This window comes from Ceratotherium simum, chromosome 21 (genome assembly GCF_057802395.1).
Source record: "Ceratotherium simum simum isolate JZ-2026a chromosome 21, ASM5780239v1, whole genome shotgun sequence".
Classification (NCBI taxonomy): domain Eukaryota; kingdom Metazoa; phylum Chordata; class Mammalia; order Perissodactyla; family Rhinocerotidae; genus Ceratotherium; species Ceratotherium simum.
The window spans coordinates 16,079,624-16,096,754 of NC_141920.1; the positions used below are offsets into that span (position 1 = coordinate 16,079,624).

At 41.8% G+C, this 17,131-nt stretch overlaps 1 protein-coding gene across 1 annotated transcript; it reads right to left on the minus strand.

Annotated features, from left to right (window-relative positions):
* Positions 1–8,553: 8,553 nt before the first annotated feature.
* Positions 8,554–9,682, minus strand: LOC101388752 (WAP four-disulfide core domain protein 15A-like). The gene is made up of 4 exons (XM_087444880.1): positions 9,579–9,682; positions 9,287–9,439; positions 8,933–8,976; positions 8,554–8,725 (listed from the first exon to the last, which is right to left on the minus strand). The coding sequence occupies exons 1-2, from the start codon at positions 9,664–9,666 to the stop codon at positions 9,288–9,290; spliced, it is 240 nt and encodes a 79-aa protein (XP_087301006.1). The 5' UTR covers positions 9,667–9,682; the 3' UTR covers positions 8,554–8,725; positions 8,933–8,976; position 9,287.
* Positions 9,683–17,131: the final 7,449 nt, after the last annotated feature.

Sequence of the window (17,131 nt, forward strand, 5' to 3'; positions counted from 1 at the left end):
AAGTAAACACATTTATTATTTTTTAAAAACATATACACATTTGATAAACTAAAAAATTGACTAATACCTTCTTAATGGAGAAACACAAAGGCTTTTCCATTAAGGTTAAGAAGAAGGTGGGGATGTCCACTAACTTCACTACTATCTCATATTGTATTGGAAGAATTAGCTAATGTATTGTGCAGGATTTTAACAATTAGGCACATAAAAATTAGCAATAAAGAAATAAAATTATCATTGCAGGTGACATGATAGTGTATCAATAAAAGCCAAAAGATTCCATGCTAAATCTAATATAAACAATGAAATCAATAAATAATAGAGAATTCTATATTAGCATTCAAAAATCATTGATGTTCTTACATATAGACAAGAAGTTAGAAGACAATGTACAAGAACATCCCATTTACAATCCAACAAACACTAGAAATAAACATCATAAGAAATTATCAAAATTTTAAAACATTTCTGAAAGCCTCAAAAGTATGCTTAAATGGGAAGACATCCCTTGTCTTTGGATGGAACGATCACGGCCTAATAAAAATGTCAAATTTCTTCAAATTAATTCAACATGATCTCAGTAAAAGTGCCAATAATTTTTTCCCCAGGGCTTCGAGAAATTGATTCTAAACTTCATATGAAAAGTAAACAATCAAGAAAGCTAGGAAACCCCTGAAAAAAGAAAAGCATCAAAAAGGATCAGCTTTCCCATAAGTTAACATATAATCTAATGCCCCTATAGTTAAAGCAGTGTATGAATAGACAGAGAATATATATGATAATAGACAATAGACAATATATCTGAATAGACAGACAAATTAAAGGAACAAAATAGAAAGTTCAAAAATAGACTCAACTACAAATGGAAATATAAAGTATGATAAATGTGGCATTTCAAGTCACTGGGGAAATATTACTTTGTAATATATGATATTAGGAAATCCATAACAATTTTTAATGTATGGCCAAAAAAAATATGCTATAGTCAAAATTAAAAGACAAGAAAAACTGGGGAAAATAGTCTCAGGTACATCATAGAAAAAGAGCTAATCTCTCTGATATATAAAGAGCTTTTTAAAATCAAGAAGAAAAATATCAAAAACCCAAGAGGAATGTGGGTAAAACATGAGAACAGAAAATTCATAGGAAAAAATTAAAGTGACCTTGAAATAAGGAAAAAATAAATATCCACCTCTCATGTAAGAAAACTACACATTGAAATTATACTGATACCATTTTCTACCACGAGGCTGGCAAAAATCCAAAAGCTTGACAACAAATTCCATCAGGAAAGCTATGAAGAAACAATCTTTCTCAGATATAGCTGGTAGGACTCCAAAATAGTGCAGTCCTTGGGGATGAGAATTTAGCAGTGTTTAACAAAACTACATATATATTTATCCTTTCAGCAATCTCATTTCTGGGAATCTATCCTGAAGTCATATGTCAACAATCGTGCTAACATAATTTGTGATGTCATTGTAACAGCAAAAGATTTTTATCTATGCAGGACAAGGAAATGAGATGAATAAACTACGAAATATCCACACAATACAATATTATGACAGTATTTTAAAAAAATAGAATGAGGAAGGTCTCTATGAGCCAAGATGGAGTAATTGTCAGTTATACTGTCAAGTGAAAACAATGTATATATTTATATAATAAATTATATTAAACATTTCCTAATATTTAACCATTTTGTATTCCTGAAAAAACCTCATTTGGTCATAATGCATTTTATTTTTTTTTAATTTTTTTGTGAGGAGGATCAGCCCTGAGCTAACATCTGCCAATCCTCCCCTCTTTTTGCTGAGGAAGACTGGCCCTGGGCTAACATCCATGCCCATCTTCCTCCACTTTATATGGGACGCCGCCACAGCATGGCTCAACAAGCAGTGCGCTGGTGCGCGCCCAGGATCCGAACCAGTGAACCCCGGGCCGCCACAGCAGAGCGCGCGCAATTAACTGCTTGCACCACCGGGCCAGCCCCATGATGCATTTTTTAACGTGCTATTGTATTCTGTTTGCTAACGTTTTAACTATCGTTCATGTAAGAAACAAATGCAAATAAGAATACATATATATATTTCAAGTGAAAATATAAAAAGGATAAAGCAAAAATGAATAAAATTGCTACCTATAAAGGTCGGGTGCAAGTGCAGTGAAGATCATAGGGATAAGAAAAGACTTCTCTGACTATATCTTCTTATGTAATTTTGATTTTTTTTTCTTTTTGCTGAGGAAGCTCAGCCCTGAACTTACATCTGTGCCCATCTTCCTCTTATTTTGTATGTGGGATGACACTACAGCATGGCTTGATGAGTGGTGTGTAGATCTGCACCCGGGATCTGAACCTGCGAACCCTTGGCTGCCCAAGTGGAACCCGGGAACTTAACCACTACGCCACTGGGCCAGCCCCATGTAATTTTGACTTTTTTCCCCCAGCTTCATTGAGATATAATTGACATATAACATTGTGCAAGTTTAAGGTGTACAATGGGATGATTTGATACATGTATATATTGTAAAATGCTTCCCACAATAAGGTTAGTTAACACATCCTTTACCTCACATAATTACCATTTTGTTGTTGCCGTTATGGTGAGAATATTAAAGCAATATAATGCAATTTTCACAGCAACTTTCAGGTATACAATACAATACTGTTAACTATAGTCACCATACTGTACATTAGATCCCCAGAACTTATTTGTTTTATAACTGAAACTTTGTACTCTTTGAACATCTCCCATTTTCCCCACCCCTCAGGCCCTGGCAACTGCCATTCTAATCTCTGTTCCTGTGAGTTGGATGATTTTAGATTCCATATATGTGAGATCATACAGTATTTTTCTTGGTCCACCTTATTTCACTTAGCATAATGCCCTCAAGGCCCATCCATGTTGTTGCAAATGGTTGGATTTCCTTCTTTTTTTATGTTTGAAAAATATTCTACATATGTACCACATTTTCTTCCTCCATTCGTCTGTCACTGGACACTTAGGTTGTTTCCGTGTCTTGACTATTGTGAATGTTGCTGCAATGAACATGGGAGTGCAGATATCTTTTTGAGACCGTGATTTCATCTCCTTTGGATATATACTCAGAAATGAGATTGCTGGATCATGTGGTAGTTCTATTTTTAATTTTTTGAGGAACCTCCATACTGTTTTCCATAGTGGCTGCACTAGTTCACATTCCCATTAACAGTGCACAAGTGTCACCTTTTCTCCACATCTTGCCATCATTTGTTATCTCTTCTCTTTTTGATGACGGCCATTCTAACAGGTATGAAGTGATATCTCGTTGTGGCTTTGATTTGCATTTCTATGAAGATTAGTGACGTTGAGCACCTTTTCATGTACCTGTTGGCCATTTGGATGTCTTCTTTGGAGAAATGTCTATTCAAGTCCTCTGTCCATTTTTTAATTGGATTGTTTGGATTTTTTTGCTGTTGAGTTATGTGAATTCTTTATATATTTTGGATATTAACCCACCTATCAGATATATGGTTTGCAAATATTGTCTCCCATCTCATAGGTTGCCTTTTCATTTTGTTGATTGTTGATTTTACCATGCAATGGCTTTTTACTTTGATGTAGTCCCACTTGTTGATTTTTGCTTTTGTTGCTTGTGGTGCTGTTTCCAAATAAAATCATTGCCAAGACTGATGTCAAGGAGCTTTTTCCCTATGTTTTCTTCTAGTAGTTTTATGGTTTCACGGCTTATGTTTAAGTTTTTAATCTATTTCAAGCTAATTTTTGTGAGGGGTCCAATTTCATTCTTTTGCATGTGGCTGTCCAGTTTTCCCAGCACTTTTTATTGAAAAGACTATCCTCTCCCCACTGAGTATTCTCAGCTCCCCTATCAAACATTAGTCGACTGTATATGCGAGGGTCCATTTCTGGGCTGTTCCTGCATTGGTCCATGTGTTCACCTTCATGCCAATAACATACTGTTTTTATCACTATAGTCCTGTAGGTAGTTTGAAATCAGGAAGCGTGATGCCTCTAGATTTGTTTTTCTTCAAGATTGCTTTGGCTACTTGGGGTCTTTTCTGGTTTTATGTAAATCTTAGAATCATTTTTTCCATTTCTGTGAAAAATGTCATTGGAATTTTGACAGAGATTGCATTGAATCTATAGATGGCCTTGGGTAGTATGGACATTTTAACAATATTAACTCTTTCAATCCATGAACGTGAGATATCTTTCCATTTATTTGTGTCTTCCTCAATCTCCTTCCTCAGTGTCTTGTAATTTTCATTGTACAGACCTTTTACCTCCTTGGTTAAGTGTATTCCTAAGTCCTCTGCTCCTTCTCATTTACCCTCCACATGCTTTTGCAGGGAGGCCACATATGCAAATGTCCTGTCACTCACTTCCTCTACCCAGCTACCAGACCAAAGAAGCTGGATATGAAGAAACAGCATGTTCATTTATTCATTTTCTAATCAATAGGCATTTCCTGAGTATCTACTGTGTGCAAGCCCTATCCTGGATGCTAGGGATACACTGATGAATCAGGCCCAAATCTGAACCCAAAGGAAATATTAGTGATACGACCACGTCCTCATCAGGGAGCTTTCAAAGTTTTCAGGCTCGGGGGAAAGAGAATTCAGAGACCACATACACCAGGGATTAGTCTGTGGAGAGAAAAGCAGGTCAGAGCTATAGCACTAGAACTAACTAACTAACTAATCTAGCACTAGAATGGCCAAGGGTCCAAAGGCACCCTTGGCCACGGGTCCCCAGCATTTCCTGAGGACAGGCAGAGAGGGAGAATGGCGGTGGTATGGTTAAATGAGCACTGCCTACAAGTTCAGGATGCTGAGTTCAAATTCTGGCTTTCTACTGCATCAGTGCCTTAGGTTTCCCATCTGTAAAATCTGGACATGGGACTAGTCCAAGATCCTTTAGAGTTCTTTATCTTGTGGCGGTCCTATTCGGTTTGACCCTTAGTATCAAACTAGAACCCATTCAAGCTGGGTTGAATGGGGCATAACCATAGCACCAGCCCTCAATGTACTTCACAGCACACTAATTCCCTGCGCCACTGTTGTCTTGATGGACATGATTATGTCCATTTTACTAATGAAGAAACTAAGTGTCACTGAGCCTCAGGGGGGTGCTGTCACCTGCCCGAGGCAATAAGCAAGTCAGAGGCAAAGCCAACATTCACACCTAGGTCTCATGAGCCCTGCATCAGGGCTGTTTCTCTAAGCTTCTCCAGGCCATCTCCCTCCCAGGGCTCAGGTAAGAGGCCAGGCATAGAAGCACAGCCACAGGCGATCCTCTGAGGTTCTGTGCCTGGAGGACTGCGGGAGACAGTGCTGAAGGGTAGAGGTTCTGCTGAGGGTCACATGTGAGCCAGCCCCCTGCCGATGAGGGCAGAGCTCCAGTGGACTTAGACCACACTGGGGGAGGGTGATGGCAAATGGGTCACAGCTCTGAGCCTAGCCCTTCTTACCTTCCTCAGGGACAGTGCCCCACCTCCTACCCTTGCCCTGTAGCACTTCAGGCTGTGTCAGTGCTGAGCGGCCTTTTTGCAACAGTTTGAAGGGGTGAGCATCTTACAAGTGCCTTTCACCACTGAACACTTCCCAGGCCTCACCTGAACTGGAGAGAGCAGGTCCAGAGCCTGAGACCCTCCTGCTGTCCTGGACCACAGCCCAGCCTTACCTGCTCCATAGAAGCCAACCCCTCTCCCCTGCCCCCAGGCCCCAAACTGAGGTTTAAGCATCTCATGAAGGAAGGCCTGATTCCTTTAATCCAGTGGGCCCCCTGGTGGACTGACTGGTGGCTGACCTACAGTCAGGCTGACTATCGATTCCACCAACTGATCAAGTGACCCATAAGATTTACAATGTTGGCAGTAGCAGGGACCTAGCTAGGCCTTGTCCCCAACCAGATTCAGAGGGAGCCCCCGCCAGCACCCCAAGACTTTCTGTCCTCAGTCTCAGTCTTCGCCCCTTCCTGGCAGATAGGACCCTCCCACCCACATTCAGAACATTTGCAGGATTCTTGCAGTTCCCACAACAAGCACCAGGACGGCATTTCCTCTCTGAGCACCGCTGGTCATCCTGGTGCAGCGGGGGCTAACAGATCTGGCACCAATAGGGGGTTATGGACAACATGCACAAGGAGGGAGGTGGAATTGACAAATGCACAAGAGACCAGCTTCCCAGTGGGTGAAAGGAGTCCCCAGAAACCAAAAGGAAGCCTGTGGAGGAGCAGACATGATCCAGGGATGGGCAAGGGGAGAATGTTAAGGACGGCCTGATGAGCCGGCAATGAGAAGTCACTGGCTCCTGAGGGAACGTGTGGGCTTTACATTCTCATGTTTCTAGCCCAGGGAAAGACAAAGATACACAGAGACAAAGAATGACAGAGACAGTGAGAGGAGAAAATAAAAACAACATAGGAAAACATTATGACAAAAATTGAGAGCTAGAGACAGAAGGACAGGCAGACAGAGAAAGAGTACGATACTGGAATAAGACACAGTAATATTTTATAATTTATAAAATACAGTAATAAAAATTAAAACGAACCAGAAATGAAAAGTAACCCAGATAGATGCAGAGAGGGAAGGAGACGAAGAATAAGAGAACAAAGGAGATGTGGAAAATGAGAGGGAGACAAAGCACAGCAGAGAGAGTGAGCGCGGCAGCCAGAGCTGTTTAGTCAAGGATAATGTCAGGTGGTCCGGACACACTCCCGGATGAAGCTCTCACAGAGAACTTGGTCCCTATTTGTCAGGGCTCCCTCGCCTGGGATGCCCACCGCAAGGACTTGATTGAGCTCCTGCCCTAGGAAAGGAAGAGGAGATCACCCCCCAGCTGGCCAGGAAGCCCTCCATCCCTGACCCATTCTGGGAGACCCGGGACTCCTCTGATGGGTGACTTTAATTCCAGCACTCTCTTTCAGCCCGGCTGACACCTTCTTGATATGGCACTGTATTCTGAGACTCTTCCTTCACAGCCCTGCATCCTTCCCTCCTCCTTCACAGGAGTCAGCCCTGCGTCATGATCTGATGGCTCTCCTTGTCTCCTCTGGCCACCTCCCATTTACCCCTCACAGCCATTTTCCCCAATAAACCCTTGATCATCTACTCTTGTCTTGACATCTGCTTTTCAGAGGACCCAAACTAACCCACTCATCTATTTGTTTTGATTTGACTTCTTCAGGCAAAGAAGGGAAAGGAAGAGAGGAGGCAGAAGAGAATTTGGAAAAGAAGGAACATGTTTTTTTCCAATAGATATTACTATCAAGTGAAGATGGCAATTAGATTCCATTAGAAACATTAAAAAGAGTGAGGCCCCCATTTTCTTTAAATGACAATATTCATCATACACCTAAAATTTTATCACTCACAACTATGTAAATTATGATGAAAAATATTATATGTCACCTTAAAACATTCTAAAGAATAAGTCGTTTTTCAAAAATTTGTTTAAGGGGCTGGCCCAGTGGCATTGTGGTTAGGTTCAGCGAACTCCACTTTGGTGGCTTGGGTTCAAGGGTTCGGATCCTGGGCGCGGACTTACACCACTTGTCAAGCCATGCTGTGGTGGCATCCCACATACAAAATAGAGGAAGATTGGCACAGATGTTAGCTCAGGGCCAATCTTCATCAGCAAAAACAAAAACAGAAAAAAAATTTGTTTAAGATGTATGTGCCAAGGAAAAATAAATTCTTTGAAGACCACTCTCCAAGACCTGAAATCCCTGTGTGATCCCTCATCAAGACTGAATCATGCAGCAGAAAGTGAGAAAATGCAAGGCTAACGAACACTTCATTATTAGGTAGATTAGGGGCTCAGCCCCCAAACTAAGACTCCAGGCAGCTAAACTGGGTCACAGACAGGAGTTCTTTTTCCTGAGTTATGATGGCTTAAATTTTAGACCCTAAAGGAGCCTAGAACTAAGGCAGGTCCTGCTCTGTTTCCAACCTAAAGTCCCATATCTAGTCCTCGATCGTACTACTCCAGCAAGCGGAAAGGCCACCAGCAGCAGCGCCAGAGACAAGGTGGCAAAAAGGCTTGCTCCTCCATCCCAGGATGAGGTACACCTTTCACAGGATCCAAACGCAGAAAACACGACTCAAAAACGCCCCTGGAACCTGACCAACAGAGAATCCGAATGTCAGGAGACACCGAAAGAGAGAAACACATCAGAAAAACAGAAGTGCGTGAACCGATCCAAACTAAATATGAAGGGCCGGCCCCGTGGCTTAGCGGTTAAGTGCGCGCGCTCCGCTGCTGGCAGCCCAGGTTCGGATCCTGGGCGCGCACCGATGCACCGCTTCTCCGGCCATGCTGAGGCCGCGTCCCACATACAGCAACTAGAAGGATGTGCAGCTATGATGTACAACTATCTACTGGGGCTTTTGGGGGAAAATAAATAAATAAATAAAATCTTTAAAAAAAAAAAACTAACTATGAAGCAGTAACCCCATCCTTTTTAACGAACCCTAAAGGATCCCCCAAAGGGCTGAGGACATAGAAAAGGGGGAGGGGGGATCCTGCAGTCATAGATTGTCACGTAGTTTTAAATATATAACCGTTTATTTCTTTGTGTTGTTTTCATATTAATAAGCATTTAACTCTGGATAAAAGGAAGTCTTGGGAAGGAGGAGAGCAGGGAAGAATCAGAGATCAGTTATCCAGGTCTGAGCCCGCTCTACCAGTGTCTTCTCGGGCCTGGTTAAGAAGGGGTTTCTACCTGGCGAGAGAAGAGAGAGTTAGAGATATGGGAAGGTGCCAACCGTGCAGGGAACACGCATCGGGTCCCAAGACCACTGTGGTCTGAATCCTTTAGGTACTCTCCTCCCAAGAGCACTGACATGTGCTGCCAAGAAATCAGGGACGGGGATCAGGAATTCTAGGCAAGCCATCCTAAACCATTATAATCCTATAATCCCTTACCTCACAATTTAAATGTGGAGAGGAAAGTGATTCATTCTTATGAGCTGTAAGAAAAACGATGGCAATTGAAAACTGTCATAACAAAAACTCAATAACCGTGGAAGCACTTAGAGATAATCCTGTCCGTATGTCCCCATCATCCACAGGACTGGGACGCCCATGACATGGAACCAAGGGTGCGTCTTCGGAGGAAGGAGGTCTGTCGGGCCTCTCTCTCTACTGTCCTTGAGGCCAATTTCAGGGCAGGTCCCAATTTAAGGGTTCTGATCTCAGGGATTTCTAAGGGCAGTGATGCTTCCCAGCTCGCTCTGGGACACCTGGTTCAAAGCGGGGGGCAGACGGGGCGCTCCTCACCTCACTCCAAACTCGGCCAGGGCTCCACACACCGCCGCCTACAGTTGTAGAAACAACACTTCTTGGCGCCCCTGCAGCGTCTGTCGCGCCGGCACAGAGGTATAAGTACGAAGGGGCAGGAAAGGGTAAACTCGGGGCAAATTCCGGGTTTCGCTGCAGCTGAGGAAAAAGGCCGCCCGGGGAGTTGGGGGCACCAGGGCGCCGTTGCCAGGCAGCAGGGCCGGCTTGTCCCATGGACTCCTCCGAGGGAATGCTCCCCGACCCCTACCACACACAGGACCCCACGTCCTACACCCACCCTTCCGGAAGCGAGGCTGCGCCACGTGGAGGCAGAGGAGGAGGAAGACCGCAGCCAGCGCAGAGAGGCTGCTGGGCTTCATAACGCAAGAAAAGCGAGCGAGGAGCCTGCAGGCGGGGTCTCCGTTTATATCGTCTCCGGCAGCGCCCGCCAGCAGGGGGAGCTGTAGTCCCCAGGGCCCGAGGTCAGAGCGCCTTAATTGGACCGGAAATAGCTGTTTCCTTTCACCACCACTCCCCCCTCCGAGAAGAGGCACGGTAATAACCTCCGGGGCATAACTTCTGAGAGCCCGCAAGTGCCCCTCTTTTTCAGGGAAGCTCAGAGCTGGCCTGACCCTTAATAATTCTTGCTTTATGCAGTGGATTTTGAGGCAGTAGGAGGGAATTTTTTTTTTTGTCTTTCCCAGGTCTGACCAACTCCATTCTCCTCACTCTGTATCCAGAACGATTTAAACCCCACCCTTCCCAACAGATTTCAGAAATGGGTACATTTGAAGAGCTTTCTTTGAACAAATTAATGTTTGAAACACACACAGACACAAAGACAAGGCAAGATAATGAACTATTAACAAGATAATATTTAGATTTATGGAGAATGTCAATACATTGTGCACTGCAGAGATGAGACCTAAATTGAAGTCGTGCGATGAATGTTTTCTACTTTAACTCCTGTCTTGATGTCTCCATGACTTTATATAAACTTCGTTTGTTGATAAGGTCAAAAGGCTAACTTGAGGCCATTTTGGTATGTGAACCCCAGACCAAATGACCCTTCTAGTTCTCTCGGCACTCCTGTAAAAGTGTCTGTTGTTCCTACTCACTTGGTGGCAAAGAATATACCTATCTTAAGTAATGGTAATATGGATGCACACAGGAGAATTGGTACCAGATATGGGAGGCAGAGAGATGCTGAGGAAAAGACGGCTCCCTGGATCCCCGACTCTATCCACCAACTCCTCTCTTTTCTTTCTAGCGTAATCTTGTAGCTACCTCCTGGCCTTTCTTCACTGTGCATCTGCACTGCTTTCTTCTAGCCCTGGCTTGGCTGTCCTATGTGAGTTCCAGACCAATTTTAGAAAAATACAATCCTTTCTAATTGGTTTAACAGGCTAGTAACTTAAAATGTCTGCACTTTTATTCTTAAAAATGATTGTCTGCAGTCCACACCCCCACACATGACCTTTCCGTTTTCAAAGAACTTTGATATTCATTGCAATTATATGATACCAAAGCATGACAAGGTTATTACATGCAAGGAAAACTGTAGGCCAATCTTACTATGAAAATAAGGCAAAAAGTCTAAACAAAATATTTTGCCAATGGATTTTGTCGTATATAAAAATGGTGATGCATCATGAGCAAGTGGGGAGTTATTTCAACAATGTGCGGTTGGTTTGAGATAGGTAACTAGGTAGACATGAGCGAGGGATCATAGTAGGAGACTTTGCTGCATCAGTGGAGCGTCTTACTGGCGTCCAGACATGAGTGGGGGATTGTAGTTGGAGACCTTGCTGGATCAGTGAAGCGTCTTGCTGGCGTCCTGCAAGATACAGATGAAGGGGAGCTGAGACCTGCCTGGCACCGCCACCAGAGTCTGAGACCTTCAACCATGACAATAAAAGTAGCAAGTGCACAAAACAAAGCCTTCTGCTATACACCTCTAGAGGACATTGACCTTTCTTTAATTTACTTACAAATTCCATATGCACTAGCCCCCTTCCACAGGGGATGACTGCCGTGACAGTTCCAGAGACTCCCCTAAAATGTCAAGAACTCCCCCTCCCAACGTGTGGGTGGAGGAAAAAACATTATTGGCAGATAACCAGATAATGCTAATTCCCTTCTAAAAAACCCAAATAAAAATAAAGCTAACTCAAGATACGGGACACATGCATTCTCTGGCACTGCCCGCTCCTCACTTGGAGCGTATCTGACCTTTCCTCTAATAAATCTTTGCTTGCTTGCTGTTGCCATTGTGTCAGTGTCTGAATTCCTCTCTTACGCTGACCAAGAACCTGGGTGATCGGACTTTTCAGTCCGGTTACAGGTTTAACATTCAAAAGTAAGTCGATGGAATACTCCTTATTAATAAAGGGAAAAATCATATGTTCATCTTCACATCAGCAGTAGAGTATGTGAAGAATCACTTATCTATTAATGATGAAAGAATATAATGATATAGGATTAGAAGTTCCCGTATTTAGTTTGGTAGAAAGCCTCTACAAAAACCCTGCTACAGAGGTAAACACCTTCAGAATGTACACTTTCAGAGTAAAATCTGCTGCTCCATAAAAGCTATTAGATACTAACAAATATTGTCACAGTCAACCTCATCAGAACTCTAGAACTTAATCAAAAACTTGCAACAATCCATGGAGTGTTTGTTCAAGAAGAATGGGTGAATATCAGCAAGAACAGAGAGCTCTGGGGCAATTTGAGTTGCCCTACTCCCATCCCTTTCTTCCCAGCTGTGAAGCCAGCAGGCTTGCACTGCGGTAGCTCTGAAAACCAGCAGCCTAGCAGCCACTAAAGGAGAGAATGGATTTGATGCTGCTCAAAATCTCCATCTCCAAAAAATTGTCACTATTTGACCTGTCTGGCAGTTTCATACAAAGCTCCCTTCTCAGAGCAGGTATTTATTTCACCTAACTCAGAGCTTGCTCTGTATGCTCAGTCCTATCCCCTGGTCAATTTTTTGACATCACGGCTACTTCAGACAGTGAGACCAATTGGAGCTAATGAGAGGCTGACCAAAAAACATAAAAGGAAAAAGTGGGGAATGAGATATCTAGGAGGCTTTGAAAATTTCTAACATAGTCACAGAAATCTAGAAGGCTACACGCATGTGTAGTGTTGTGCCTATGCCCAGTGCTGTGTACATGCTCTGGAAAGACCAGAGAAGGCCCTAATCGCTCAGCTCTGGCTGAATTCCATCTGTGCAAGGAGGACGTGAAGGCTAAGGCAGGGTTGTCAAGTGCCTGCTGGAATCTTGAAAATATGCACCAACACATGCACAGCACTCCTTGGAAAAGTCTAGGTGACTTATTGGTTCATGGCATTTAGGGTAACATCAGTCCAATCATTAGCTGACCACTAAGCTCACTGAATGGATACTTCAGTGGCTGCACGTGACAAATAATACAGATTTTACAAAATTAGTCCAAGAAAGTTACCAAGCAAATAATTAGCCACAAAAACAACGACAAACCCTGAGGGGAGAAACTGATTTCTGAAGTGCCACATTATATTATGTAAAATGTCTCATTTTCAATAAAAAATTATGAGACATGCAAAGAAACAAGAAATATTGCATATATACAGGAAAAAAAGCACAATCAATAGAAATGATCCCTAAGGAATCCCAGACAATGAACGGCTAGACACTAAACTTTATTTTTATTTATTTATTTTTTATTGAAGTAAAATTGGTATATAACACTATATAAGTTTCAAGTGTACAGCCGTATAATTTGACACCTGTATATACCACAAAGTGATCACAACCAAAAGTCTAGTTGCCATCCGTCACCCTACAGTTGACCCCCTTCATCCATTTCAACCATCCCTCAACCCTATTCCCCTCCAGTGACCACCAATCCGTTCTCTGTATCTATGAGTTTTTGTTTTGTTTTCTTGGTTGGTTCATTTTTTTGAGATTCTACATCTGAGTGAAATCATATGGTATTTGTCTTTCTTCATGTGATTTATTTCACTTATCATAATACCCTCAAAATCCATCCATGTTGTTGCAGTTGGCAAGATTTCATTCTTTTTTATGGCTGAGTAGTATTCCATGGAAACCAGTATGGAGATTCCTCAAAAAATTAAGAATAGAACTACCATATGATCCAGCTATTCCACTTCTGGGTATTTCTTTGAAGAATATGAAAACACTAATACAAACCCCTGTGTTCACCTCAGTATTATTTACAATAACCAAGATATAGAAAAAACAAAAGTGTCCATTGATGGATGAATAGATAAAGAAGATATGGTATATATGTACAATGGAATACTAGACATAGACTTTAAATCAGCAGTGAGGGAGGCAAGAGGCAGCTGGTGGAGGCAGCCAATGAGAAATTGGCTGTTGCTGCTGTGCCTGTGTGTGCTAGGGGGCACACTGCACCTCTGGCTGGGGCTGTGCTCCTGGCTACCCACCTGTGCCTCCAGGTTGGCCCCACAGAACACTTGGCCTTATTTCCACTGTTTGTTGGGAGGTTTTTGGTTACTGATTCAATCTCCTTACCAGTAATTGGTCTGTTCAGATTTTTTATTTCTTCGTGATTCAGTCTTGGTAGGTTGTATGTTTCTAGGAATTTATCTATTTCTTCTAGGTTGTCCAATTTGTTGGTGTACAATAGATCATAGTAGTCTCTTATGATCCTTTCTATTCGTGTGGTATCAGTTGTAACGGCTCCTCTTTCATTTCTAATTTTAGTCATTTGAATCCTCTTTCTTTTTTTCTTGGTGAGTCTAACTAAAGTTTCTATTTTATCTTTTCAAAAAATCAGCTCTTAGTTTCATTGATCTTTTTTATTGTCTTTTTAGTCTCCTTTTATTTCTGCTCTGATCTTTGTTATTTCCTTCCTTCTACTAACTTTGGGCTTAGTTTATTCTTCTTTTTCTAATTTCCTGAGGTGTAAAGTTAGGTTGTTTGAGATCTTTTTTGTTTCTTAATGTAGTCATTTATTGCTATGAACTTCCCTCTTAGAACTACTTTTGCTGCATCCCAAGTTGTGTATGTTGTATTTACATTTTCTTTGTCTTGAGATATATTTTTATTTCTCTTTTGGTGTCCTGCTTGGCCCATTGGTTATTCAGTAGCATGTTGTTTAATCTCCACATATTTGTGAATTTTCCAGTTTTGTCCTTGTAATTGATTTCTGGTTTTATACCTTTGTGGTTATAAAAGATGCATGATACAATTTAAATCTTCTTAAACTTATTAAGACTTATTTTGTGGCCTAATGTATGATCTAACTAGGAGAACATTCTGTGTGTGCTTGAAAGGAATGTGTATTCTCCAACTTTTGGATGGAATGTTCTGTAAATGTCTGTTAAGTCCATCTGGTCTAATATGTTGTTTAAGTCCAATGTTTCCTTTTTTATTTTCTTTCTGGATGATCTGTCCATTGATGAAAGTGGGATATTGAAGTCCCCTACTATTGTTGTATTGCTGTCTATTTCTCCTTTTAGGTCTGTTAATATTTGCTTTATATTTTCAGGTGCTCCTATGTTGGGTGCATAAATATTTACAAATGTTATATTCTCTTGTTGGGTTGACCCCTTTATCATTATGCAATGACCTTCTCTGTTTCTTATTACAGTCTCATTAAAGTCTACTTTGTTTGATATAAGTATAGTTACTCCAGGTTTCTTTTGGTTTTCATTTGCATCGAACATATTTTTCCATCCCTTCACTTTCAGTCTGTGTGTGTTCTTAAAGCTGAAGTGAGTCAGAGTTCCTGTTTTTGATGTTGGGTTTCTAACGAGATATCTAGAAATGTGGCTTTTATTACTATTGTCCCTAATGCTCCAAGAATGTGTCCCTTTCTTTTCATCTGAAACCATCTATTTCAGGAACCTCCCCAACCACTTGAGCTTCTAGAAATGCAGAGGTCTTAGGATCCAAAAACAAATGAAGCCAAAAGTGATCTCTTTATCAGTCAGTGAGTGTTTGAGGAAGCTCCAGGGTTAGTAACCCTAAGGAGAAAGAACAGCCAGCAGATGGTGTTATCCATGGACCAAGGATCTACAACCACAATGGAGTCTACACCCCAGAGACTTCACGAACTGCATTGAAGTCAGGTGACATCTAGGGAGAGAGCAGACAATCAGTGATGTGAGAGTAGTGAAGAGTAGAAGATGGGGATGGGAGATGAGACCTCTGCCCCTTTGGCTCCAGCTGGACCAACCCCTGCACAGTAGGATGCCAGGCCACTAGTTGTCAGCTGAAGTCATTGTTTCTGCTGCTTGCCCTCTCTTCAGATGCAGTGTTACTTATTGCAAAGGAACAGGGAAGCATCATTTCCCCTCTCTGGGCTTCAATTTTCCTCTTCTGACATTGCAAGTGTCCAGTTGGCATCTCAGGTCCTCATCATATGCCTCCCTTTCCACCTCCTCTCTTCATTCTACCAGGGATCTTTGTCTCTACTCATCTATTTCTTGTTTTCTGAGGGAAAGGGTGGCTAATCCTTGGGCCTGTAGTCTCTGAAGGAGGATAGGTGAGCCCTAACAGAGATGAAAGAACATTCAGAAAGAAAAAATTAACTGCTATAATATTTTATTATAATATAAGCAAGAAATTAAGCTTTACTAATCTAAAATTGAGACTCAACAAGAGTAAATCATACATTTATAAATATGCACAAATAAGCAGTACATGTTCAAAAAATTTTTTAGCTTGTAGGAGTGTGCAAAGAAAATTGTTGAAGAACACTGCACTAAGGATGGGAATTCTAGGAACCAGCAAGAGCCCAGGCATCCTTTTCTGTCACTACTGAGTGATTACCTCATCAGGGAATGGTATTCATCTTCCCATAGCTTGTAACACAACACTTCTATTATTGTGGGCAGTGGTTATCAATCCCACAATGGACACAGAGAGTCCACGTGTACCAGTTCTAAGCATTGGGGCAGGTATCTACCCTGTTTGGTTAGCAATTTACCTTGATATTGATCCTGCTGCGCAACTAGCTATTCAATGATAGGTCCATATAGATATTGGCCTGGCATTCTCATTGCATAATGGCCATACCCCTGATCTTAATTAGGATTTTGCAGATGATTATAATTGTAATGTACTTACTGTTCAAATTGGAGACCATACTGTCTTGGGATCCATCTTGGTGTCTAGCTTGTTGTCCATGATTGAGTGGTTATTGTTCTCTATCTAGATAGTGGCCTGGCATTCTCATTGCCTATTAGTCATGCCCTTGATCTTGATTAGAGTTTTATTTCTGATTTTGAACATTTTCATAGACTACCTGTTCAGATTGGATTTGCTAACTCTTTTGGATCTGTCTTGGTGTCTGACTTGTTGTCCACGATTGAGTAGTTCTTGGCCTCTGCCTGGATAGCGGTCTGACATTCCTTTTGCATATTCTCCGTATCTTTGATCTTAACAGGATTTTGAGTCTGATTATGATCTTTGTCATATATTACTGTTTGGTTTGCATACAATAACTGTCTTGGGATCCATATTGATGTCTGCCTTGTCAACAATAGAATGATTCTTATCCTTTATGTGGATGTTGGCCTCGCATTCCATTCGCATATTGGCCATGCCTTTTTTCTTGATTATAATTTTGTGTCCAATTATGATCATTGTCATGCACTTGCTGTTTGTTTTGGACACTATAACAGCCTTGGAATCGTGTATGTGTCTGTCTTCCTGTCCACTACTGAGTAGTCTTTGTTTTCTACCTGGATATCGGCCTGGCCCTCCTTCTGCATATTGGCCATGCCCTCGATGTGGTAGGATTTTGTGGATAATTATGCTCCTTGTCATTTACTTACTCTTCGGTTTGGATACAATGACTGCCT